General features: G+C 50.4%; 1 protein-coding gene and 1 long non-coding RNA gene across 3 annotated transcripts; both read left to right on the plus strand.

The window, feature by feature from the left end:
* The first annotated feature begins 3,158 nt into the window (after positions 1-3,158).
* Positions 3,159-13,360, plus strand: PLPP2 (phospholipid phosphatase 2). 2 transcript variants are annotated; one of them, XM_006052725.3, is made up of 6 exons: positions 3,159-3,292; positions 6,412-6,563; positions 6,721-6,995; positions 12,190-12,247; positions 12,463-12,639; positions 12,887-13,360. In XM_006052725.3, the coding sequence occupies exons 2-6, from the start codon at positions 6,528-6,530 to the stop codon at positions 13,034-13,036; spliced, it is 696 nt and encodes a 231-aa protein (XP_006052787.1). In that variant the 5' UTR covers positions 3,159-3,292; positions 6,412-6,527; the 3' UTR covers positions 13,037-13,360. The 2 variants fall into 2 exon arrangements, with proteins under 2 accessions (XP_006052787.1, XP_006052786.1); XM_006052724.3 differs by having other exon boundaries at positions 3,175-3,333.
* A 655-nt stretch (positions 13,361-14,015) lies between these two features.
* LOC102403845 lies at positions 14,016-16,458 on the plus strand. The gene is made up of 2 exons (XR_006553399.2): positions 14,016-15,471; positions 15,653-16,458. It is a non-coding gene; the product is annotated as an uncharacterized LOC102403845 (long non-coding RNA).
* The last annotated feature ends 9,590 nt before the right edge of the window (positions 16,459-26,048 follow it).

Genomic DNA, 26,048 nt, shown 5'->3' on the forward strand with positions numbered 1-26,048 from the left:
TGGTGTTGGGCTCAGATCCAGGCCTGTGTGAGCTCCTGGGAAGTGCACTCAGGTCTGCTCCCATGGGCTGTCCCCAGGGGGTGAGACCCAGGATGGTAGTGGGATCTTTAAAAGGGGGTTCTCAGTCTCCCTTGCTGCCCGTGCCACTTTCCTTCACCAGTCACCACCTGTCTGGAGGAGCCAGGGTTGGTGGCTTTCCAGTGCTTCCAGGTCTGCACTGTGTGCTTCTTGGTGGGGGGTGGGGGTCCTGGAGGGGTGCCATGGGAGTATGTGACCTGCCCTGCTTTCTGTCAGACTCTGAGGAGCAGGTGGAGACAGTTCTCTGGGCCTGTGTTGATCCTGTGGAGCTCTCGCTCAGGCTGCTGGGCCAGTCGTTGCTCATGGATTCATCTGGGTTCTGAGGCAGCAGTGGAGCGCCTGGTTGGTCCGTCAGGCCTCCTAAAGCTCCAGGCTGGGGATCAGCAGAAGCAGACTGAGCGTACAGCAGGAGAGGGAGGAGGCCTGCATGAGGGGCGATGTCACTGGGACCTGAGCTCCTGGATGTGGACTTGGGGCTGAACTGGAGGTCACCCAGTTCCTGACTGGATGGTCGTGCTGAGTCCTGGGAGCAACAGTGCTGCAGTGCTAAGTCACTTTAGTCGTGTCCTACTCTGCGACTTTTCCAGGCAAGAATACAGGAGTGGGTTGCCGTTTCCTTCTCCAGGGGATCTTCCTGACCCAGGGATCGAACCCGGGTCTCTTATGTCTAAGCCCCAAGAGAAGTGCAGAGAGGGGCAGGGATGGAGGTGCACTGGGTGGGGGGCGCCTGCTTTATGCCAGCCTCTCCGCTCACCCCCAGGCACCTCTTACTGCATCGTCATAACACTTGAGCCAACCCCTAGTCCCTCAGGTGCAGCAAAGCAGCCCTGACTACCAGGCAAGAGGGGAGGTGAGGTCTTTAGGGGCTCAGTTACATCAGTGCCTCCCAGCTTGGGCTCTGTCCTCAGGGTCGGCCTCGTTGGCCCAAGGCGGATTTCCCAGCTAGCCCTAATTTCAGCCCTGACCCGAATCCGTGCTGCTCTCACCACGTTGTGATCCCATCCCTGCCCACGTCAGCAGGGAAGGGAGGGCAGCCCTCTGTCCAGCCACCTGGCCTCCTGCTCCTTCCCACTCTTGGGCCCAGCCCCATAGCCCCACCCCCAGGCTGCCCCTTCCAGCACACAGTAGGTGCTCATTTCATCCATGCCAGTACCGTGCTGCACCTCCCTACCCTTGACTGAAAGTGTCAAGACCACGGGAGAGGGGTGGCCAGTCACCCGATCGCAGCCAGGCTGATGTGGAAAGTGACCAATAAAGATGCCGGAAATCGTCCGTGTGACGTGTGACTCAGGCACCTACATAGGTATTTTGTCAGGTAGTTCCGCCGCTTGAATGAGTGAACTGACGAATGAATGAATGAATGACGGACGGACGGGGCCGTCCCTCCCTGTGTGAGTGCAGCCGGAGGAGCCAATGGGCAGAGGCAGAGACTTACTGGGGCAGGAGCGCGTCAGCCGGAGTCCAGGACTTTGAGAGCTCCCCCACCTCCCAACCTGAACCAGGTCCTGGCGACAGCCCCTCCTCCGCCCAGACCTAGGGAAGCCCTGCGGGCGAGTAATCTGATTCCTCAGGACGCCTGGGAGGAAGTCAGGGGTGAGGGAGGGAGCTGCGTTTTGAGGATGTGCCTTCCCCAGCTCCTGGGTGTGCGGTTGAAAGCGGGGGTTGCTGGGACGTGCCTCCCACTGTCTGCCACACTGCAGACGGAAAATCCAGGTCTAGTTTCCATGCAGAACCTGCTCATGTCCTGGGGGTGGGCCGAGTTATTCTGTGTGTGTGTAGGGGCTGGGTGGTGGTGGTGCTGGAGTCTGCTGAACTGCTTAAGGAAAGTCGTTCCCGGGTTCGGGGGACTCGGCCCAGAGGCACCATGTCAACCCCACCGTCTGTCCAGGGATGGAGGAGCCACAGATGAACTGGGCACTGTCACCCCCACCCCCCACCCCCGACCCCAACACCTTGTCTCTCTGTCGACCCCCGCTCCCTCAGGAAGGGGGCACTGAGTCCACCTCTCAGCTGCTTGACCTTGGAGGATGCTCCTCTCTGGACCTGGCTCCCTTCATCTCTAAAAAAAAGGGTCCAGAACATCTGTTTTCAGATTGTTGGCGGGGGTGGGGCTAGGGCCAGGCCGCTTGGGTTCAAACCCCAGCCCTGCCTATTCTCCCTGTGTGACTTTGAGAGAGTGGCAGAACCTCGCGTGTCCTCTCTTGTCCAGGGCTCTCCCGGAGGTGGTGACATTCCCCAACGCCTCTCATATGGTTGCGGCCCAAAGAATCCAGTGCGGGTGTGTCGAACCCCTGCACGTCCCAGCTCAGTCCTTGGGACCTGGAGGGGACGTAGGGCACGACCCTAAGTTTACCCTTTGCAGTGTGTGAGCAAGTCCTCTGGGCACGACTTGCTCCCTGTAAACGGGGGTGGGAAGTGTGCCACATGGGAGCAGGGCTGGCACAAACCGGGTGGGCGTTGAGGAAATGACTTTCAAATGCCGGGGATGTATAGGGGCCACCAGGATTTTAAGCACCAAGAGGAAAGAAAAAAACCCTGCCGTTAAGCCACGACGCCCCATCGGTTTGTAGACACTTCCTGGTTCAGAAGTATTCAGACGCGCACACAGGGGCTCGAGTGCCCCAAAGAGGAAACCGAGGCGCGCCGAGGGGCCCGCAGGGACGGTCCTGGGGTACCCGAGCTCCGTCCTCCACGCCCCGTCCTGCCGGCCTGTCCGGCTGCCCCTCACACATTCCTTCGTTTGTTCGTTCTTTCTCCCGACCAGACTCAGACGATCCAATGTGTGGGTGCCCAGGGCGTGCGGCCGGACGCGAACGCTGCGGGGTGACCCCGGACTGGCAATCCCCCGGCCTCAGCCTCCCGTTGGGGGCGGGGGGCGTGCTGGGCGCCGACGACTCTGCCAGCTCCTAGACCCGCAACCCTCCTCCAGTCGCGGGCCGGTACCGACCCGGTTGCCCACGCCCCGCCCCCCCCGCCCCCCCCTCCGCGGGCCGCGGGCGGGGCGGGGGCAAAGTCCGCCCCCTCCCCAGGCGGCCCCGCCCCGTCCGCCCCTCCCGGGCCCTGCCCCCCTCATTTCCCCCACCTCCCCACCCCCTGGCTGGGCCGGGCTTCGAGGCCATGTGACCCTGCGGCCCAGCCGGGACGCGACGGGACGCGGTGGGACGGGCGCCGGGGGTCGCGGGCGCGGCCCGGGCGGGGGCGGCATGGAGCGGAGGTGGGTCTTCGTACTGCTCGACGTGCTGTGCGTGCTGGTCGGTAAGAGCCTCAGGGGCCTGGGGGCGTGGGTGGACCCCTTCCCGGCGGCCCCGTCCCCGATCCCCCCGAACTTTTGTAGGACCGGGGGCCTCCACCCCTCGGAGGCCTCTGGAGGTGGGCGGAGCCTTGGGTCACCTCCTCGCCCCCTCCACCGGCCCGGACGTCTGCTCGCGCCCTCCGGGGCCTTGGTTTCCCCCGCGGGCCTCCGGTCGGAGGGGTCGGTGCCCCTTGCCCCTCCGCAGCAGCAGGAAGTCGCCTCCGGGGCCGCTCGCCACCCCCACCCCCTCCACCGCCTGCCTCGCCTGGCCAGGCCCGGCTGGTGATTCACGCGGGCGGCGGCCGGGTGGGGCTGGCAGGGCGGGGGGCACGGCCGCGGGGCGCCCCTGTAGGCCCTCCGCCGCGCGCCAGGCTCGGGTCGGCTGGTTTTGGGAGGGCGGAGCCCCGGCCGGGGGTGCCCGGGCGGTGGTGGGATTCGAACACTCGCCCTCGGGTCTCGGGCCTGGGAGAGCTGGGAGAGAGTCCGGGAGAGAAACCGGGCCCCCGGCTGTTGTCGAACTGGGGGCCTCGGGGTGGCGCGAATCAAACCTGTCGGGCGGGTTTGCGGGCCAGGTTGGGGGAAGGGGCAGCCCCAGCCCCCTCTCCCCCACCCCCCCAGGGGCTCGGAAACAAAGGCTGAGTGTTTGCTCCGGGGCTGTGCGGACAATGGCCCCGGAATTCTACCCCAGCGCAGGGAGGGGCCCCTCCAGCCTCAACTGCCCTCCCCCCAGTCTGGTTCCTGCGCCTCCGCTGGGACGGGAGGGGTCTGCCCTGGCTGCAGGCCGAGGTAGTGCATGCCCCCAAATCCCAGAAGTGACCCCTTTTGGGAAGGGCCAGGTGGCAGCTGGAGTCCTGGGAGAGGGGGTTGTGTGTGTCTGTCCACCTTGGGCATCCTTTCCTGAGCACGTCTTTAATCGTTTTTGTGGCACTTACTGTATACTAGACACTATGACGCCTGTGATAATTAAACCTTTTCCTCCAGTCAGCCTGTGAGAGGGTGCTGCTGTGTCCCCCAGTTTCCACCCAGGGATGTTTGGGTTCCCTCTGGAGGTCACACAGCCGGGGGTGACTGAGCAGAGATTAGGTTGGGTGGGGTTGCTGGTGTGTCAGGGACTGGGGCCCAGGCCGACCCAGCTCCCAGTCTAGAAGCTTCAGTGCAGCAGCAGTTCAGTTTTAGATGGTGACAAGGGCCCCAAGGGAAACACGGGGGTCGACGCAAGGTCAGGAAGGCTCTAGCGTGTCTGCCGTGGGGACACCTGAGCCAGAGTGGCTCAGGCAGAGGGAGGCAGCGGACTCCTGAATCCCAGGAGAGCCTGCCCCAGTTCTGACCCTGGAGATTAGGATATCCAGGGGAAAGGGCTGGGCCTGGGGGACGGGAGTTGGAGGTTGACTCACTGCCCCCCTGCCATGGGAGACCCTGCTCTGCTCAGGCCCTGTGAGTGGGGCTCGACTTGGTTTCTCAGCCTCTTCTAGCCCCCTTCCCCACCCCTGCAGGGCTCTGCTCTTCAGCCTCTCTGTCTCTAGCCTGCTCCCTCTGCTCACCCCACCTCGCTCCCCCCAGCACTCGGCTCTCCAGACTCTCCAGCCTTTGTACTGGCCGCCCCTCTGGGGGTGCTCTTCCCCAGATGTCCTCTGAATTTTGAAGCCACCTTCCCCATGTGTCCTGCCCAATACTCCACTGACAGCCACGGTCACCTCCCAGTCTTGCCATGCGTGTTATTTTTATTCCCAGCCCCTCAGCTCCATGAGCCAGACCTCTGTGTTCTTCATCAAGCCTTTCCCAGCACCAGCACCATCATGGGTGGTCCCCAGGGCCCTGAACTTGACCTTTGGAAGGGGGTGTGGCCCTGCCCTCCCCTTGCTCTGGTCACACCTGTTTTCACATGTCACCTGCCCTGCCAGGGCCAAAGGGCACCCTGCTTGGGTTTGTCTCTGTGCTCCCACCCTGGGGGGGTGGGGAGCCCTGTGCCCCAGGCCGCCCTTGGCTCCTGGGGCCTCTGGACTCCGGGGCTGCGGCTGTGCCAGGCAGGGTCTGGTCATGACTTGTGACTCCTGAATGTACCTTTGGACTGAGCTCCCTGGCCTGGGCCGGGGCTGTCCGGTCCCTGTGTGGCTGGCTCAGGGACAGCGTGTGGATGCAGATGTCTCATCAGGTGTTCCTGGTCTGTGGCCAACCCTAGAACAACAAGCAGGGCATTCTCATTTTGTGTGTATGTGTGCTAAGTCACTTAAGTAGTGTCCGATTCTTTGCAACCCTATGGATGGTAGCCTGCCAGGCTCCTCTGTCCATGGGATTCTCCAGGCAAGAATACTGGAGTGGGTTGCCATGCCCTCCTCCAAGGGATCTTCCCAACCCAGGGATGGATCCCAAGTCTCTTATATCTCCTGCATTGGCAGGTGAGTTCTTTACCACTAGCACTACCTGGAAAGACACTTATCTCTGCCAGGCCCCACCTGAGAAGGCTCCAGAGACTAGTCCTTGATGATGACAGGCCCCCCAGGTGCTCAATGTGGGGGAGCAGTGTCTGGGGAGTCATTCAGGAATCACAGGGTGATTGCAGATTACACAAAGTGAGGACCCTGGAGAAAGGCTGTGAGAGGGGCCCCAGGAGTGGGCGGTCAGTGGGACAGACGGGAGTCAGTCAGAACTGTTCTGGGCAGCCAGTGCGCTGTGAGCAGAGGCCCGGGTGGCTGCCTGCTGGCTTTGGGTGAAGGGCAGAGTGGAGGAGGCTGGAGGGAAGCAAGGGGTGGGAGAGGGTGGGCCGTGTGCAGAGGGTGGATGCTTGGCCTGGGTAGGACCTGAGTGTTGATCTGATATGAAGGGGAATCACAAGGGGTTTTAACCAGGGTGGCGACCTCTCATTTACCATGAGGAAAGCTCCTCCTGACTGTCGGGTGGGCAGGGAGGTGAGGAGACCCGGAGGGAGGCCGAGGCTGGGTCCAGGTGCCAGACGAAGGCACAGCTGAGTGTGGGGCTCAGCTGGGGAGCAGCTGTGGGGAGCACCTCGTGGCTACCGGCCTCCTCTCCTCCCACGCCCCCAGCCGCTCTGCCCTGCGCCATCCTGACGTTCGTCAACACTCCGTACAAGCGAGGTTTCTACTGTGGAGATGACTCCATCCGATACCCCTACCGTCCAGACACCATCACCCATGGGCTCATGGCCGGGGTCATCATCACAGCCACTGTCATCCTTGTAAGGCAGGAGGGTGTGCGGGGTGGCGGCTGGGGCGTTGGCAGGTCCAGTCCTGCCTGGGGTGGCGTTTGTGCGGAAGAGAGCCCTCTTGGGTCCCCAGTTCCCCGGTGACCTCAGAGAGGCTGGGAACCCTGAAGACCCCGGCTGCTGCCTGCAGGTGTCGGCCGGGGAAGCCTACCTGGTGTACACGGACCGCCTCTACTCCCGCTCTGATTTCAACAACTACCTGGCCGCCCTCTACAAGGTGGTAGGGACGTTCCTGTTTGGGGCGGCAGTGAGCCAGTCCCTGACAGACCTGGCCAAGTACATGACCGGCCGCCTGCGGCCCAACTTCCTGGCTGTGTGTGACCCTGACTGGAGCCGCGTCAACTGCTCGGCGTACGTGCAGGTGGAGGTGTGCAGGGGGAGCCCTGCTAACGTCACGGAGTCCAGGTGGGCAGTGCTTGGACCACAGATGCCCCACCCGGGGAGGAGGGTAGAGGTTGCAGAAGGGCCCTCAGGAGCTGTGTATTGCGGGGTGAGCTGCCAGGTTGAGAAGGTGGGGAGAATGGGCAGGAGCAAGGCCTGGAGGTACCTGTACCTGCATCATACCAGCAGGGAGCTTAGCTGGGGCTGGGGTATCTGGCCCTGGGGCAGAGCAGGAGGTGTCAGGAGGGGTGACCCACCTCCCCGAAATGTCCGGCCCCCACCCTCACGTTCTGCTCTGTCCTCTCACCGTCTCTACTGGTGAAATTTTCATTTGATTGATGTCCCATTTTCCTTCTTTAAAAATTTAATAAAATTCCCCAAACATAAAATCCACCAATTTAACCATCTTAATATGCACAATTTGTTGGTTTCTAGTGCATTCCCAGGTGTGCATCCGTCTCCCTCTAATATTCTAGAATATTTTCATCACACACACACAAAGCCCACACCCATGAGCTGTCACCCCCACCCCAGCCCCTGACAACCAGGAACCCACTCTGTGTCTGTGGCTCGGCTTGTTTTGAACATTTCCTATCCGTGGAATCACACCCTCTGTCCTTTCAGGTCTGGATTCTTTAGTGTTTCCAAGTTAAGGTGCTTGCATCTTTGTTGTTATATCTCTGAATGGATTGATCCTTTTCTCACAGTGAATGTCCTTTGTCTTGTTATTTGTTTTCTATATATTGTATCTTTAAAAGAAAATTTCTCCATTACTGCTTTTTTCCCCATTACTGCTTTTTCTGTTCATAGGTGCTTACTGTGCAAAACGTTTGCAGCCATGTATCTCCACCCCCTTATGAGGTTATTGTCACAGATTTTATCTTTATACATCATGTTCTCATCAACATAGATTTATAATAACTGTTTTATATGGTTTAAAAAAAATTAAGCTATATTTGCCATGCTAAGTCACCTCAGTTTTGTCTGACTCTTTGCGACCCAATGGGCTGGTAGCCCACCAGGCTCCTCTGTCTATGGGCTTCTCCAGGCAAGAATACTGGAGTGGGTTGCCATTTCCTCCAGGTGGTGGTTTAGTTGCTCAATCCTGTCTGACTCTTTGCGACCCCATGGACTGTAGCCCACCAGGCTCCTCTGTCCATGGGATTTCCCAGGCAAGAATACTGGAGTGTGTTCCCATGTCCTTCTCCAAGGGATCTTCCCGACCAAGGGATCGAACCCAGTCTCCTGCATTGCAGGCAGATTCTTTTACCCACTGAGCCACCAAGGAAACCCTGTCCTCCAGGGGATCTACCCAACTCAGGGACTGAACCCGCGTCTCTTACGTCTCCTGCATTGGCAGGTGGGTTCTTTACCACTAGTGCCACCTGGGAAGCCCATAGTTGCCACATTGTATTACTTTCAGATGGATAGCATAATAATGTGATATCTACTGTGGAATCATCCAGTTAGTCTAGTTTTTTTTCTTTAGCTGATTTTTTCTTTTCTAAATCATGTAGGGAAATATAGGATTATACACCAGAATACATTCACACTGCTGTTTATGTTTTGTAATTACTTTTATTGGTGTCTTTTGTGTCTTTTTTGTAGATTTGAGTTACTGACTAGTATCCTTCATTCCTCCATGGAAGACTCCCTTTAGCATTTCTCATAGAGCTTGTAGGCATATCAGCTATGGATTTTATTGGTTCTTGTTTGTTTGGAAATGTCTAAACTTCTTTTTATTTTTACAGGATCATTTTGCCACATGTAGAATTCATGATTCACAGGGTTTTCTCTTTCAGTACTTGAAATCCTTCTGACCTCCATGGTTTCTGATGGGAAATTAGCTGTTCATCTTATTGAGGATTTCTTGTACACAACGAATGCCTTCCCTTGCAGCTCTTGAGATCTTCACCATCTTTTGGTAGCTTGACTGTGTTGTGCTGTGCTGTCTTAGAGTTTATCCTCTTTGGAGTTCATTGAGCCTTTGGGGTGTGTGGATGGATGTTTGTCATCAAATGTGGGAAGTTATTAGGTATTTCCTCTTGAAATATTCTTTCTGCCCCTTTCTCTGTTCTCCTTTTGGGACTTCTGTTGTACATATGTTGGTACATTGGATGGTGTTCCACAAGACTGAAGTTCATTGAACTTTCTCCATTCCTTTCATTTTTTGTTCCTTACACCAAAAGTCTTGATTGACCTGTCTCCATGTTCACACGCTCTTCTGCCTGCACAGTCTGCTTTTGAGCCCCTCTGGTGATTTCATCTTCCACATACTATAGTTTTGAACTCCAGAATTTCTATTTGATTCCTTCTTACAACTTGTTTCTTTTTGGTACTCTTCTATTAGGTCAGACATCATTCTCACTTTAGCTCTCTGAACATATTTTAAATGGCAGATTAAAAGTCTTTATCTACCAAACTTAAAAAAAAAAAGCCTTTATCTAGTAAGTCTGATATCTGAGTCTCTTAGCGACTGCTTCTAGTAATAGACTTTTTTTCCCCTGGGCATTTCCCACATTTCTTTGTACATCTATTATAAATATTTATTGTTGTTGAAAACTTGGCTTTTTTTTTGGTTTGTTTTACATAAATATATTTAAACTGTTTATTTATTTACTTATTTTGCTGCACCAGGTCTATCTTAGTTGTAGCATGTGGGATCTAGATCCCTGACCAAGGATGGAACTGGGCTGCCTGCATTGGGAGTCAGGAGGCTTAGCCACTGGATCACCAGGGAAGTCCCTGGGCAGTTTTCTTTAAATTAATTAATTAATTTTAATTGAAGGATAATTATAATATTGTGATGGTTTTTGCCATACATCAACATGAATTGGCTACAGGTATATATGTGTCCCCTTTCCCTGAGCATTTTTAATGTTATAATGCAGCATACATACATATAATGTAGCATACATCTGGAAACCAGATTCTTCTGTTGTTTTTGTTGTTTGTTGTCATTGGTTGGTTGCTAGGTAAGTGTTCTGAACTAATTTTGTAAAGTCTTTGTTCTTTGTCATGAGTGGCCGTGAAGTTGTGCTGTTAGCTGAGTGATAAGCTAGTGAGTAGACAGATATGTCCTTAAATACCTGGATCCACGTAAGAAAAGCTTTCATTTTACAGATGGGCTTTGTGCGCTGTGTGGGGTACGTGAATGTTGAGGTATGTGTGTGTTGAGGTACATCTGCCTTGTTGGGGTCTGTGTACTGGGTTGTGTGTATGTTGGAGTAGGTGTGCTGTGGGGGGTACTTGTGCCATGTTGTTTTATGTGTGCTGAGTTGTGGTAGTGTGTGTCGGAGTAAGTGTGCTGTGTGGGGTATGTGTGTGTTGGGGTGAGTTGCTGTGTTGGGGTACATTGCTGTGTTGGGGTATGTATGCTGTGTGGGGTACGTGTGTGTTGGGGTTTGTGTGCTGTGTTGGGGTACGTGTGCCCTATGGGTATGTGTGTTTTGGGGTATGTGTGCTGTGTGGGTACATGTATATGTTGGGGTACATGTGCCATGTGGGCCATGTCAATTGACACGTCTGCGAGTTGGCCGGAGCGGAGAGAGGAGCACCTTGGCAGGTCTTTGCTGAGGGGCCCAGCCTGGCCCCCGGATTCCCAGCCTCATTCTGCAGAGCAGCTCACCCTGGCCTTTCCTCTCGGCGTCCTGGCTAGCCTTCCTGTCCTCCTGCATTTACTGCCCCAGGCAGTGGTGACTGTTGCGTTTGCTGTCAGTGTTTATGGCCAGTGCTCCAGGGAGGCACCGGTCAGGACCGTACAGTCTCAGGCATTGGGAGGTAGGTCTGCTCCTTTCTCTGGTTCACATGCCACCGCCAGTCTGGCTCTGACCATGGTCAGTTTTCCAGTCACTTTCATGGGGTGGGATCTCTCAATCTGCCATTTTCTTTCTTGTCCATTGATGTCCTTTGTTGCTGTTCAGTTGCTCAGTTGTGTCTGACTCCTCATGACCCCATGGACTGCACCATATCAGGCTTCCCTGTCCTTCACCATCTCCTGGAGCTTGCTCAAACTCATGTCCACTGAGTCGGCGATGTCATCCAGCAGTCTCATTTTCTGTCGTCCCCTTCTCTTCCTGCCTTCAGTCTTTCCCAGAATCAGGGTCTTTTCTAGTGAGTCGGCTCTTTGCATCAGGTGGCCAAAGAATTGCAGCTTCAGCTTCAACATCAGTCCTTCCAGTGAATATTCAGGGTTGATTTCCTTTAGGATTGACTGGTTTGATCTCCTTGCAGTCCACAGGACTCTCAAGAGTCTTCTCTAGCACCACAGTTCAAAAGCATCAATTTTTCGGTGCCCAGCCTTCTTAATGGTCCAACTCACATCCATACTTGACTACTGGAAAAACCATAGCTTTTACTGTGCAGACATTTGTTGGCACAGTGATGTCTCTGCTTTTTAATATGTGTAGGTGTTTTAATATGTGTAGGTTTGTCATAGCTTTTCTTCCAAGGAGCAAGTGTCTTTTAATTTCATGGCTGCAGTCACTGTCCTTAGTGATTCTAGAGCCCAAGAAAATAAAGTCTGTCACTGTTTCCATTTTTCCCCCATCTATTTGTCATGAAGTGATGGGACCAGATGCCATGATCTTTGTATTTTGAGTGTTGAATTTTAAGCCAGCTTTTCCACTCTCCTCTTTGACCTTCATCAAGAGGCTCTTTAGTTCCTCTTCACTTTCTGCCATGAGGGTGGTGTCATCTGCTTATCTGAGGTTATTGATATTTTTCCTGGCAGTCTTGATTCCAGCTTGAGCTTCTTCCAGCCTGTCATTTCCCATGTTGTACTCTGCATATAAGTTAAATAAACAAGGAGACAATATGCAGCCTTGACTTACTCCTTTGATGTCCTATGTTAAAATTTGAAATTCTATAAAAAGAAAATGCAAACCTTATATCAGTGAGCACAGGTGGAAAATAATCTTGAGAAGAAACACAGTGAAAGTGGAGCTGCTGTCTGGACCCAGTTGTGGGTCCTGGGTTCTGCCTTCAGGGCCTGAAGCAGCTTCGTGGTGATGCCTTAAAGCCCATGAGACTTGACCACATGGTCAGAAAATTCGAAAGGGAAGTACTGAGGGCATCCAGCACTCTCCCTGTTTTTACATAAAGTCCTGGACCCTGGGGGGCGAGGCGGGGTCCGGGTGTCTGGAGGCCGAGGACAGAGTAAATCCTCTGGCTGCCCTCTCCACACCACTCCATGACCCCACCACCCTCTGTCTCTCAGGTTGTCCTTCTACTCCGGACACTCCTCCTTTGGCATGTACTGCATGGTATTCTTGGCGGTGAGTCTGCTGTCTGTGACTGGTGTGTTGTGGCCGTGGCCAGCCCTTCCCTGGGCCTTGGGAGAGCCAGGGCGGAGGTGGAGGTTCTGGCGTGTTGATAAAAACTGGGGGCCCCGTGTCTGGGGATTCTAGGCTTGTGGCCCCAGGGTTGCCGTCCATGTGGCGGGCAGGGTGGGCCTGGTGGGTGTCCGACTGACTCTGCTCTCGGACCGCAGCTCTACGTGCAGGCCCGGCTCTGCTGGAAGTGGGCACGGCTGCTGCGGCCCACCGTTCAGTTCTTCCTGGTAGCCTTCGCCCTGTACGTGGGCTACACCCGCGTGTCTGACCACAAACACCACTGGAGTGATGTTCTCGTCGGCCTCCTGCAGGGGGCGCTGGTGGCCAGCCTCACTGTGAGCTCCCAGGCCCCGACCCCCTGCCCTGAACAGAGACCCGATTCTGGAACCCCTGCCCTCTCTTGGCTGCCTCTCCAAGACCTTGCCCTGTGCTCCCATATTCCCTTAAGACCCCAACTCTGCTCTCTCATTGATCCCCTCTAGAGGCCCTTCAACTCCTGGGCTCCCCTGCCCCACTGTGCCCAGCCTGCCTGGCCTGTCTTGTTCCCACCCAAGCAGCTCCTACCTCCCTCTTCTCTGCCAGGTCCGGTACATCTCCGACTTCTTCAAAGCTCGGCCCCCGCAGCACTGCCCGGAGGAGGAGGACCTGGAACGGAAGCCCAGCCTGTCGCTGACGCTGGCCCTGGGCGAGACTGACTGCAACCACTACGGGTACCCTGTGTCTTCCTCCTGAGGCCGGCCGGAGCTGCGTCCAGCTGGGGCTCTGGTGGGGGCAGTGTGTCCATGGTCCCGGCAGGCCCCTCACCTGGCATGGTGGTGAGGGCCCTGCACAGGCCCCAGGCTGGATCCTGGCAGGGGCTCCACTAACTCCACCTTCTGTGCACTGGACCAGGGGTCTGAGGATGCCTGGGGCAGCCCTAGCATTTGGAGGGGAACGCTTCCTCGGAGCCCCCATCTTTTGTTGGCTTAGGGAAGGGACTGAGAGATCCTGACGGATGCTGTTTTTGTAAAATGTAATGTATACGTGGATTTTTAGTAAAATAGGGCATTTGCTTGATGAATGTTATCAGTACCAGTTTCTTGTGGCCGTTCTGAGGACTCTGTTCCTACAGCAGGGGTAGGGGGGTGCTTGCTGGTCAGGGGCTCAGCTGAGCCCAGGTGTGGGCATAGCTGGGTGGGTCAGCCATGCCTGGGTTGCTACTCTGGTCTTATGGGTGGGAGGTAAGTGGAAGGAAAGCTGACTGCCAGACTGGTCCAGTCTGCTGCAGGCCCGCGCTAAGGTTGGGGTCACCCTGCAGAGGGAGGGAGCCCTGAACAAAAGGTACCTACTCTTGTTTGGCCCCCAAGGCCTGAGAGGCTAGGAGAGGCCTGAGTCCTGGTTGGGCGGAGAAGTGTCTCCACAGTAAGGAGGTGTCTGCTGGGGGACCCGGAGCAGGCCAGAGATTTGGATGTGGGTAGGAGAATTGATGCTTTTGAACTGTGGTGTTGAAGACTCTTGAGAGTCCTTTGGACTGCAAGGAGATCCAACCAGTCCATTCTAAAGGAGATCAGTCCTGGGTGTTCTTTGGAAGGACTGATGCTAAAGCTGAAACTCCAATACTTTGGCCATCTCATGCGAAGAGTTGACTCATTGGAAAAGACTTGGATGCTGGGAGGGATTGGGGGCAGGAGGAGAAGGGGATGACAGAGGATGAGATGGCTGGGTGGCATCACCAAGTAGATGGACATGAGTTTGAGTGAACTCCGGGAGTTGGTGATGGACAGGGAGGCCTGGTGTGCTGCAATTCATGGGGTCGCAAAGAGTCGGACACAGTGGAGCGACTCAACTGAACTGAGGAGCATGGCCAGCACCCCAGAGATGACTGTGTGCAGAGCTATGCCCAGGTCCAGTGAGGGGGCAGTACCCCATTCTGCCAGGGTTGTTATGTGGAAGATGACATGTGCTGTTTGGGCCTGGAGCAGGCTCCTTGTCCCGTTTCTGCTCAGGGATATATGCACCCCCTTCCCACCCAGGCCTCAGAGTCACTCCCCTTTAATGACTGGGACTGCTGCTCCCCAATTGTCCCATCTCAGCAGTGCCCACCTGCAGCTGAACCCCTGAAGTTCCCAGTCCCCCAACTCCCTCAGTCAAGCTGACTCCACCCCTCCTGCTACATGGACCCTGTGTACGTAGCCCCTGCGCCCTCTGCCCTGGAATGGGAACCCCTCCCTCACCATCCACATCAGTGAATGTCAGGGAAGCAGCACAGATGTGGCCACAAACACACCTCAAAAAGGGAAAATGGGTTTGAAAGCTCTGTGGGGGAGACTTCATAATTGGGAAAAATTTAGAGAATGGGCAGTAGAGGGAAGTGTGGGCCCGAGTGGGAGTCAGGAAGTGAAGCAGACAGCGAGGGCTGGACTCCCAGCGCCAGGAAGGTGTCCAAGGTGACACTGGAGCTTCTGGGCCTGGCCACCGATGGGCCAGTGTCCCTGAAACTTTCTGAGCACACAGAGCTCATCGGTGCAGTCACAGTATAAGTAGGAAGTTTAATCTTCATCAAAGGTCTGAGCAAAATGGGTGGTTTCTTTTTAAGTGTCTGTTTCCATTTTATCTGCACCCAGAACCCATCTTATTCTGAAGCCCTTGCAGGACTGAGCAGGATAATTTAATGCTTGGAGGCAGACATGGAGCCTAGCAGCCCTCCCTGGAGATGAAGAACTCCATTGCCCCGATGACCTTGAGGAGCAGAAGCGCAGGAGGAGGGAGATAAGAGTATGGTTCTTGGCCTTGACTCTGGGAGGGTCTCGGGCTCAACAAAGACCCCAAGGAATCACAGTGTGAGAGCAGAGGAGAGTCCATCCCCAAAGGGTCTTCAGGCAGCTCACAGCCCTTGGGGGGTGGTGCATGCACTGGCCTGCATCTTATTGAGAAGAGCAGAGGTGCTCTGTCTCAGGTTCACTGTTTCTTACGAATCCAGGCATCAGTATATGATCACACTGAAACACTGGGACATATTGCTACACCCAGACGGAGCTGTGGGAAGCTCTTATGTGTAATCTGAGGTTTATGCTCCTTATGGTTCTACAGCAAAAATTGTACTTTTCTTTTTTCCTCTCTTTACAGTGGGGGATGGTGGTGGTGGTATTTAGTTGATTCTCATGGGCAGCTCCTAGATTCTTAGCCAGGTAAATATCATTTCTCATGGTATGCTCTCCATGTTCAATATCCCCCTAACCATCAGATGTTAATAGGCTTTGGAAAACACCTCCTAGCTTGAGTATTGAACCACGTGCAGGAATTTCTGTTGTTTGTGAAGTGTGGCACAGTGCTGTGGTTTTGTGGGAAGTCATCCTTGCTTTTTTATAGGTGCATACTGAAGAGTATTTGGAGGAGGAAATGGCAACTCACTCCAGTATTCCTGCCTGGAAAATCTCATGGACAGAGGAGCCTGGCGGGCTATAGTCCATGTGATTGCAAAGAATCAGACACGACAGAGCATGCATGTGCATGCGCGTGTGAGCGTGCGCACACACACACACTGAAGAGTACAGGAATGAAACTTTTCAAGGGCTGTGGCCGGCAGTATTTCACAAGACAAAAATGGGATGAAGATGTGGCAACATTTAGTAATTTAGTAATTGCATATAGGTATCCATTGTGTCACTCTCTGTACTGTATTTTGAAAAATTTTCCATTAGTTCAAAACAGGAAAACTCGACCTAAGTAAATCTTCCTAAGTTGAAAAATCATGTATTCATTTTCTCATTCACTGTTTAAGTTGTAACAACATAAAATCCTAATTGAAGCTCTTTATAATGTTGGTGACTGTGGAAGTTTCAGCTCTTGATAACCAAAAGCAGTGGCTGTGGTGTCTTCATGTCTCACCATGTTCATGTCTGTCTGAGCGAGGACAGGCCATTCGTAGGGGGGTCTCCATGTGGGGGTCACCCCCTGAGGCCATGGAACTTAGTAGCCTCAAGCCTGCCTGTCTAGCCCCCTGAATACTGTTAGTCGTCGAGCGCCTCTTAGGGGGGATCAGTTGGTACTGCAACTTTTAAAACAGGTGATTTTTCTTAAGGCTCTTACAGCAATTTTCAGCAGCTGGACAGCTCCAGGGTCTCCTGTCAGCCTGCTGACTTCCCATGTCTGACATAAACTTAGAATTTAAAGTTTTTTCTGTTGGCCTCATTTTTCTCAGTGTGACTTTTGGGGAACCAAGCGGCCCAGTTTGTACAATTGAAAAAGCCTCATTGTTGGGTGAATCTAGGGCACTAAGAATTTCCAATTGGAAGAAGGCTGGAATCACTTGACCACAGGCTTCTACCCTATAAAGGTACATGGGTCCCCGCCATGCACATCTCTTCTTGGCCTCCAGAGAAAATACTGACCTCTCACATCAACTCCAGGGTACCAGGTGGGGCTTTGTCCAAATATGCAAGCCACTGATGACACGAGGCTTTTAAAATTCAATTTAACTTGAATTAACAAAATAAAAATCCAGTTTATCAGTCACTGAAGGCAGAGGAGAAGATAAAGGACATTTCTGTCATCAGAGGAATACTATTGAGATATTCTTATTTAGAGAAATTAAAAAAAATTTTTTTTACCCCTCCCCCACTATTTAGAGAATTAAAATTAAGAATTTAATTAGGGTTAAGGTTCTGAGGTAAAGTGAAGGGTAGGGGTTAATTTTGTTTGTTCAGTTGCTCAGTGTGTCTGGCTCTTTATGACCCCATGGACTGCAGGACGCCTGCCTTTCCTGTCCTTCACCATCTCCCGGAGCTTGCTCAAACTCATGTACATTGATGATGCCATCCAGGCATCTTGTCCTTTGTTGTCCCCTTTTCCTCCTGCCTTCAGTCTTTCCCAGCATCAGGGTCTTTTCTAATGAATCAGTTTTTCACATCAGGTGACCAAAGTATTGGAGCTTCAGTCTCAGCATTAGTCCCTAGAAGTTAGGGTTAGGATGGGATTAAGGTCAAAGTCTTAAGGAGTGGATGATAGCTCCACATGCTTGGTGGCTGAGTATCTATATCCATTAACTGGAGTTTTCTGCATATACTAAACTGAAGGGAGAAATAACCATACAATTACAGTGGAGACTATACTATCCACTTTCGATAATGGGTAGATCTAACAGAACTAATGACCACCCCCCACCCCCCCCAGCACACACACACACAATCAGTGGACTTGAATAACAACACCATAGACCAAATGGACCTAACCAACGTATGTAGAACTGTTAGCCCAACAGCAGGGTGTACATTCTTCACAAGTATGTATGGCACATTCTCAAGTCACAAGTCTTAAGACTGATATTCCAAGAAACTTTTCTGACCACAGTGAAAGAAAACTGGAAATCAACAGTAGAAGGAAAACTGGAAAATTCACAAATAGGTGAAAATCAAACAACACACTTTGAATAATCAGTGGGCCAAAGAAGAAATAAAAAGTGAATTTAAAAGTATCTTGAAACAAAAATGAAAACAAATTACCAAAATTTGTGAGATGCAGTAAAAGCAGTACTAGGAGGGAAGTTTATAGTGATAAATGCCTGCATTAAAAAGGGAAAAAAATCTCCAATAAGCACCCTTAGATTTCAAGGAACTATTGAAAAACTTGAACCAAAATTAGTAGGAGAAAATAAAGTTTAGAACAGAAATAAATACAATAGAGAACAGGAAAACAATATAAAAGATTAAAGCTAAGAGTTGGGTTTTTAATGATGAAAAAACTTTTTTAAAATTAATTTTTATTGGAGTATAGTTGCTTATCAATATTTCTGCTGTACAGCAAAGTGAATCAGCTATACGTATATGTGTATCTCTTTGGATTTCCTTCCCATTTAGGTCATCATAAAGCACTGAGTAGGGTTCCCTGTTGCTATTCAGTAGATTCTCATTCAGTTCAGTTCAGTTCAGTCGCTCAGTCGTGTCCGACTCTTTGCGACCCCATGAATTGCAGCACACCAGGCCTCCCTGTTCATCACCAACTCCCGGAGTTCACTCAGACTCCCGTCCATCGAGTCAGTGATGCCATCCAGCCATCTCATCCTCTGTTGTCCCCTTCTCCTCCTGCCCCCAATCCCTCTCAGCATCAGAGTCTTTTCCAATGAGTCAACTCTTCTCATGAGGTGGCCAAAGTACTGGAGTTTCAGCTTTAGCATCATTCCTTCCAAAGAAATCCCAGGGCTGATCTCCTTCAGAATGGACTGGTTGGATCTCCTTGCAGTCCAAGGGACTCTCAAGAGTCTTCTCCAACACCACAGTTCAAAAGCATCAATTCTTCGCTGCTCAGCCTTCTTCACAGTCCAACTCTCACATCCATACATGACCACAGGAAAAACCATAGCCTTGATTAGATGAACCTTTGTTGGCAAAGTAATGTCTCTGCTTTTGAATATGCTATCTAGGTTGGTCATAACTTTCCTTCCAAGGAGTAAGTGTCTTTTAATTTCATGGCTGCAGTCACCATCTGCAGTGACTTTGGAGCCCAAAAAAATAAAGTCTGACACTGTTTCCACTGTTTCCCCATCTATTTCCCATGAAGTGATGGGACCGGATGCCATGATCTTAGTTTTCTGAATGTTGAGCTTTAAGCCAACTTTTTCACTCTCCACTTTCACTTTCATCAAGAGGCTTTTTAGTTCCTCTTCACTTTCTGCCATAAGGGTGGTGTCATCTGCATATCTGAGGTTATTGATATTTCTCCCAGCAATCTTGATTCCAGCTTGTGTTTCTTCCAGTCCAGCATTTCTCATGATGTACTCTGCATAGAAGTTAAATAATCAGGGTGACAATATACAGCCTTGACATACTCCTTTTCCTATTTGGAACCAGTCTGTTGTTCCATTAGTTCTCTATTTTATAGATAGTTCCATCCTAAAGGAGATCAGTCCTGGGTGCTCTTTGGAAGGACTGATGCTGAGGCTGAAACTCCAATACTTTGACTACCTCATGCGAAGAGTTGACTCATTGGAAAAGACCCTGATGCTGGGAGGGATTGGGGGCAGGAGGAGAAGGGGACAATAGAGGATGAGATGGCTGGATAGCATCACCGACTTGATGGACATGAGTTTGGGTAAACTCCGGGAGTTGGTGATGGACAGGGAGGCCTGGCGTGCTGTGATTCATGGGGTCACAAAGAGTCGGACATGACTGAGTGACTGAACTGAACTGAACTGATCCGTGTATATATGTTAATCTGCCAATTTTTTAGTTGCGTTTTCAGTCTTTTGGAGTTCGAATTGTGTGAATTCTTGGTCTATTTTGAATATGAACTCTTTTTTTACATGTATGGTTTGCAAGTATTGTCTCACATGCAGTAAGCTGCCTTTTCATTTTGTGGAGGGTTTCCTTTGTCACCACTGAAAAGCTTTTCAGTTGGATGGAGTCCCCTTGGTTTATTCTGCTTTTGTTACCCTTGCTGACAAGACGGATCCAGAAAATATTGCCAAGATTCAAGTCAAAGAACGTGGTGCCGGACTTCCCTGGTGGTCCAGTGGCTGAGTATTCGCCTGCCAATGCAAGGGACATGGGTTCAATCCCTGGTCTGGGAAGATCCCACATACCGTGGAACAGATAAGCCTATTTACCACAACTACTGAAGCCCACGTGCTCTAGAGCCTGAGCTCTGCAACAAGAGAAGCCAGTGCAATGAGAGGTCCGTGCACTTCAACTAGAGAGTAGCCCCCTGCTTGCTGCAAGAGAAAAAGCCATTGCTGCAATGAAGACTGAGACCTGCCCACCCCACCCCCTTCCTCCATGTCTAGTAGGTGGGAGACCCGCTTCTTCTTGCCACTCCAGGAGCAGTTCTGGAGCTGATCTGGGAGTGGTTCTGGGGTTTGCAGGCAGAGCCCCTGTTCCTGTGCCCCCCTTTCCCACATGAACATCCAGAGCAAGCTGTCTTCCCTGCTGCCTGAATACCCCCTCCCCACCCAGTATCTTCCGGAGAAGTCAGGTTCTGCAGCAGGGTCTGCAGGCAGTGTGCATCTGGACCCACGTTCACATCTCTGTAAACACAGAACCTCCCTTGACTGCCTGCCCTCTGCTCACTGCCTCCCCATCCGGCCGTAGCCTTGTGCAGGTGTCAGACCGACTGCCCATCTCAGCCTCGGCTTGTTGTCAGAGCTTGCTGAAAACCCGTGAACCCACCCTTAAAAGGGATGTCCTTGCTCACAGCCCTCCAACCCCTACCTTTAGCAGGGGTTAACAGAAGTCTTTAAAGGAGTCCAGAGACAAGAGAAGAAGCTACCAAGAAAGAAAACCAGATGGAACCAGCTGGGACCAAGATGGCCACGAATCTGACCTCCAACAGACCTCGAGTCTCATTGTATGTTGATTTTACTGTATTATCATACTAGGTGACACACCTACCTTGCCATGACCAGACAGGTAGAACCAAAAAATGATAAAAAAGGAGGTGGCACCTCACTCCCTTGGAAAAGCCCTGCCCCTCCCCCTAATGCACCTGGCTCCCCATCATTAGCCTCACTCCCCCTTCTTTGCCCTTACCCTTTATAATCAAGCCACTCTCTCCAGGTGGGTGAGAAGTTGACCTGAGAACTTAGTTCTCACTTCTGCATTCTTTGGCCTCTGAATAAAGCCTGTGCTGTGTTGGTCTCGGCTTTGGTTTCATAGTCACCTACTGATTATCACCTACTACTAATGGAAGAAGGAAACCTTCCCTGTTGAGGCAGAGCCCCGGCCAGACTAGGGACCAAGCGGGGTCCATAGGACTTAATTTAGTAACAATCTGTAAGGGGACTGTGGTCTCTGCCCTGTGGAGTGGATGGAGGGCACCTACAGCCACAGCAGACTTTTGTTGGCAAAGTGATGACTCTGCTTTTTAATTTGCTGTCTAGGTTTGTCATAGCTTTTCTTCCAAAGAGCAAGTGTCTTTTACTTTCGTGGTGCAGTCACTGTCTGCAGTGATTTTGGAGCCAAGAAAATAAATCTGCCACCGCTTCTGTTTTTTTTTCCCTTCTTTTTTGCCATGAAGTGATGGGACCAGTTGCCATGATCTTAGTTTTTTTAATGTTGAATTTTAAGTCAGCTTTTTCACTCTCCTCTTTCTCCCTCATCAAGGTGCTCTTTAGTTTCTCTTTACTTTCTTCCATTAGAATGGCATCATCTGCATATCTGAGGTTGTTGATATATCTCCCGGCAATCTTGATTCCAGCTTGTGATTCATCCAGCTCAGCATTTCGCATGATGTGCTCTGCATATGAATTAAATAAGCAAAGTGACAATATACAGCCATGACGTACTCCTTTCTCTATTTTGAAATATATAAAATATGTCTATGCAGAGGCCTTGCTACACAGTGGATAATGCAAGGGACAATCTTATAAAGTAGACAAAATAAGTGATACAGACAGTAGCATTTAGAAGATCATATGAGAGAGAGACAGAAACAAACAATTTCAAAACAAAGAGAACACATCTAACCATGATTTGTGTAATTAGTTTTAATCTCTTGTCAGTAAACCATCAAGTCCATAGAGGAGTCAGGTGGAGATAGCAAATTCTGGAAGGATCAGATAGTGAAAAAGATAGTTAAATGTTTTAGCTTTGTTTACAAAGGTATACTTTATCAACTTATGTATACATACTTGTTGATACCTCCTTAAGTATGTATCATCCCATACATCCTCATATGCAGTCATCTAGTACTCTTGCCTGGAAAATCCCATGGATGAAGGAGCCTGGTAGGCTGCAGTCCATGGGGTCTCTAAGAGTTGGGCACGACTGAGCGACTTCACTTTCACTTTTCACTTTCATGCATTGGAGAAGGAAATGGTAACCCACTCCAGTGTTCTTGCCTGGAGAATCCCAGGGATGGGGGAGCCTGGTAGGCTTCCGTCTATGGGGTTGCACAGAGTTGGACATTACTGGACTGGAAGAAACACAAGCTGGAATCAAGATTGCTGGGAGAAATATCAGTAACCTCAGATATGCAGATGACACCACCCTTATGGCAGAAAGTGAAGAGGACCTAAAAAGCCTCTTGATGAAGGTAAAAGTGGAGAGTGAAAAAGTTGGCTTAAAGCTCAACATTGAGAAAACGAAGATCATGGCGTCGGGTCCCATCACTTCATGGGAAATAGATGGGGAAACAGTGGAAACAGTGTCAGACTTTATTTTTCTGAGCTCCAAAATCACTGCAGATGGTGATTGCAGCCATGAAATTAAAAGACGCTTACTCCTTGGAAGGAAAGTTATGACCAACCTAGATAGCATATTCAAAAGCAGAGACATTACTTTGCCAACAAAGGTTCATCTAATCAAGGCTATGGTTTTTCCTGTGGTCATGTATGGATGTGAGAGTTGGACTGTGAAGAAGGCTGAGCAGCGAAGAATTGATGCTTTTGAACTGTGGTGTTGGAGAAGACTCTTGAGAGTCCCTTGGACTGCAAGGAGATCCAACCAGTCCATTCTGAAGGAGATCAGCCCTGGGATTTCTTTGGAAGGAATGATGCTAAAGCTGAAACTCCAGTACTTCGGCCACCTCATGAGAAGAGTTGACTCATTGGAAAATACTCTGATGCTGGGAGGGATTGGGGGCAAGATGAGAAGGGGATGACAGAGGATGAGATGGCTGGATGGCATCACTGACTCGATGGAAATGAGTCTGAGTGAACTCCGGGAGTTGGTGATGGACAGGGAGGCCTGACGTGCTGGGATTCATGGGGTCCCAAAGAGTCGGACATGACTGAGCGACTAATCTGATCTGAAGTGACTTAGCAGCAGCAGCCTATTTCAACTCAAATCATCCCAAATAAAAGTCTCTTAATTTTGTTGCAACTCTAGTCATTTGTTGCAATTTCATAAAAAAGACACATTATAATTCATTTGTGAAAGTGAAAGTGAAGTTGCTCAGTCCGGACTCTTTGTGACCCCATGGACTGTAGCCTATCAGGCTCCTCTGTCCATGGGATTTTCCAGGCAAGAGTGCTGGACTGGATTGCCATTTCCTTCTCCAGGGCATCTTCCTGACCCAGGAATCGAACCCAGGTCTCCCACATTGCAGGCAGACGCTTTACTGTCTGAGCCACCAGGGAAGTATTTGTATAGACCAGTAAATGCTAGGATTTCTCAGTCTAATTTTTTTTTTTAGGGGCCTTATAAATCATTTAAAATCTCAACCCTTCTCCCTGCTTCACCATGTTCTGAATCCTTTGATATGGGAAAAGCTATGGAAAGAGTGTTTAATATAATCCAAACTTGTTTTTGGTTTTGTTCAGTCACTCTTTGTGACCCCATGGACTGCAGGAGGCCAAGCTTCCCTGTCCTTCACCATCTCCTGGAGCTTGCTCAAACTCATGTCCATTGAGTTGGTGATGCCATCCAGCCATCTCATCCTCTGTTGTCCCCTTCTCCTCCTGCCTTCAATCTTCCTTCTCCTCCTGCCTTCAGTCTTCCCCAGCATCAGGGTCTTTTCTAATGAGTCAGCTCTTTTCATCAGAAATATTGGAGCTTCAGCTTCAGCATCAGTCCTTCTAATGAATATTCAGGATTGATTTCCTTTAGGATTGACTGGTTTGATCTCCTTGCAGTCCAAGGGACTCTAGGTATTTATTATTGGGTGTTGTGAAGATCTGAGAAGCATAATTGGATGGATACAAAAAGAAAAAGTGAATGTAGGGACATAACTAGAAATTGGGACACCCATGTGACCAGAGAGCAATCGCAATGGAGCAAATCACCTCTCTCACCCAGGAGGACAAGTTTATCTTGGTAATAATATCAGCAACTGAGGCATTAAAGTGTTACTATGAAAAGTCGTTAACAGAAAGGGCAGAGGAAATGTTTCCTTATAGAACACAATATGAGAGCCTGTAATTTTCCAGGAGCCTATAAATTTAAGATAGATGTTTTGTTACTTGAAATTTTGAGTGGATTATGTGTAAGTTTCACAGACTGGTGAAAGTAATGTACTATTCCTGCATGGAATGAATAGATCACCTCTTAATTCATAAATTTCACGCTTAACCAGACTTAGAGACAATCTATGTTGGAGAGTATTCTAAAACAATTTGTGCATACCAGCTGCAGATCTGACAAGAAACTTTTACTCTCACATTAAAAAAAAAAGAAAAGTGAAAGTATTAGTCGCTCAGTCATGTCCCACTCTTTGTGACCCCATGGACTGTAGCCTGCCAGGATCCTGTGTCCATGGAGTTCTCAAGGCAACAGTACTGGAGTGGGAAGCCATTCCCTTCTCCAGGGGATCTTCCTGACCCAGGCATCAATCCCAGGTCTCCTGCATTGCAGGCAGATTCTTTACTGTCTGAACCACTAGGGAAGCCCTTACTCTCACATATGAGATATCAAATTTGTCTTCACACATTGCCTGCTATATTTAGGCTCTTGGTTCATACTCCATGTAACCACTTAGTGTAATTAAATCCAATTTGAAATTAAGCTATGTTTTAAGAATGTGGTTTGCAGCCCCTGTTACCCTGGTATCACATCTCAAAACTCAAAACTCTAACTTGTTGATATGAATATCAATTTCATTTTAGCTCAGTTTGAACAGAGAAGCAAGCAAGTCAGGGAGCCATTTTTTTTTAGGTTTGTTTAGGGAGAAAAACTGTTAGAAGGCAAAGTATATGCAGCTTGTGGGCTCTTTGAGTCACTAATTATTTGCAGGAATTTTCTTGTATTTTTTTCAAGTGTGACCTTTCGTTCATATAATAACAAATAACAGAATTAGAAGAAACTAATTTGAAAGGTTGGCTTGTTTCTACCCAGAAAATTTGAACGTGAAGGTACCAATGGGAACTGCAAAGATCAGGGTGCCAAGTTTTTAAGAATATGTTAGTCTAGGTTTGCAAATAATAACTAGTGTGCTTGCAATTTCAAGAATATATTTTTATTCTGATAAAGAATATACTTTTCAGACTGCAGCCCATTATACAGAGTGAAGTAGAAAGAGAAATATAAATATTGTATACTGACACATATATATGGACTCTGAAGAGATGGCACTGATGAATTTATTTTCAGGGAGACAATGGAGAAACAGACATAGAGAACAGACCTATGGACAAGGTGGGAGGAGAGGAGGGAGAAGGAGATGTATGGGGAGAGTAATATAGAAATGTATAATACCATGTGTAAAACAGATAGCCAATGGGAATGTGCTGTATGACTCAGGGAACTCAAACAGGGGCTCTGTGACTGGCTGAAGGGTGGGGTGGGGAGGAGATGGGAGGGAGGTCTGGGAGGGAAGGGACACGAGTGTGCCTATGGCTGATTCTTGTTGATGTATCACAGAAACCCACAAAATTCTGTAAAGTAATTATCCTTCAATTAAAAAATTAAAAAATAATAAAGAATATACTTTTCCAGAAGGCTTCCAGTGTGGCTGCCTCCTGCTGGAAGCCTAGGATGCTGGAATCAGGTCACATCCTGTCTGTCTTCACAGGACACTGGGCTTGTACTCTAAGAAATTTCTGGCTCTGCTCTGGATCCTGATCATCCTATGGCCAGAGAAATCGGTAACATTTTTGTTTTGCCCATTGAAATGTTTAAAGACACAGGTTATTTCAGTTTCCTGATGTGGGTGAATTGTGAAGTGTGGAGCTCATTGATGATTTTTTTTTTTTTTTGCAAGAAATGTACATCCTAGTTCCCACATGAGGGCGAGACCCCCCTGTCCAACAATGAGAGACCCTGCTTGCACCTGTGCCTCCTAGGAGAGCTGCTTTAAGTCATTCGAAACCTGACCAACTTGTCTGTCATACATGGTAGAT

This window comes from Bubalus bubalis, chromosome 9 (assembly GCF_019923935.1).
Source record: "Bubalus bubalis isolate 160015118507 breed Murrah chromosome 9, NDDB_SH_1, whole genome shotgun sequence".
In the NCBI taxonomy this organism is placed as follows: domain Eukaryota; kingdom Metazoa; phylum Chordata; class Mammalia; order Artiodactyla; family Bovidae; genus Bubalus; species Bubalus bubalis.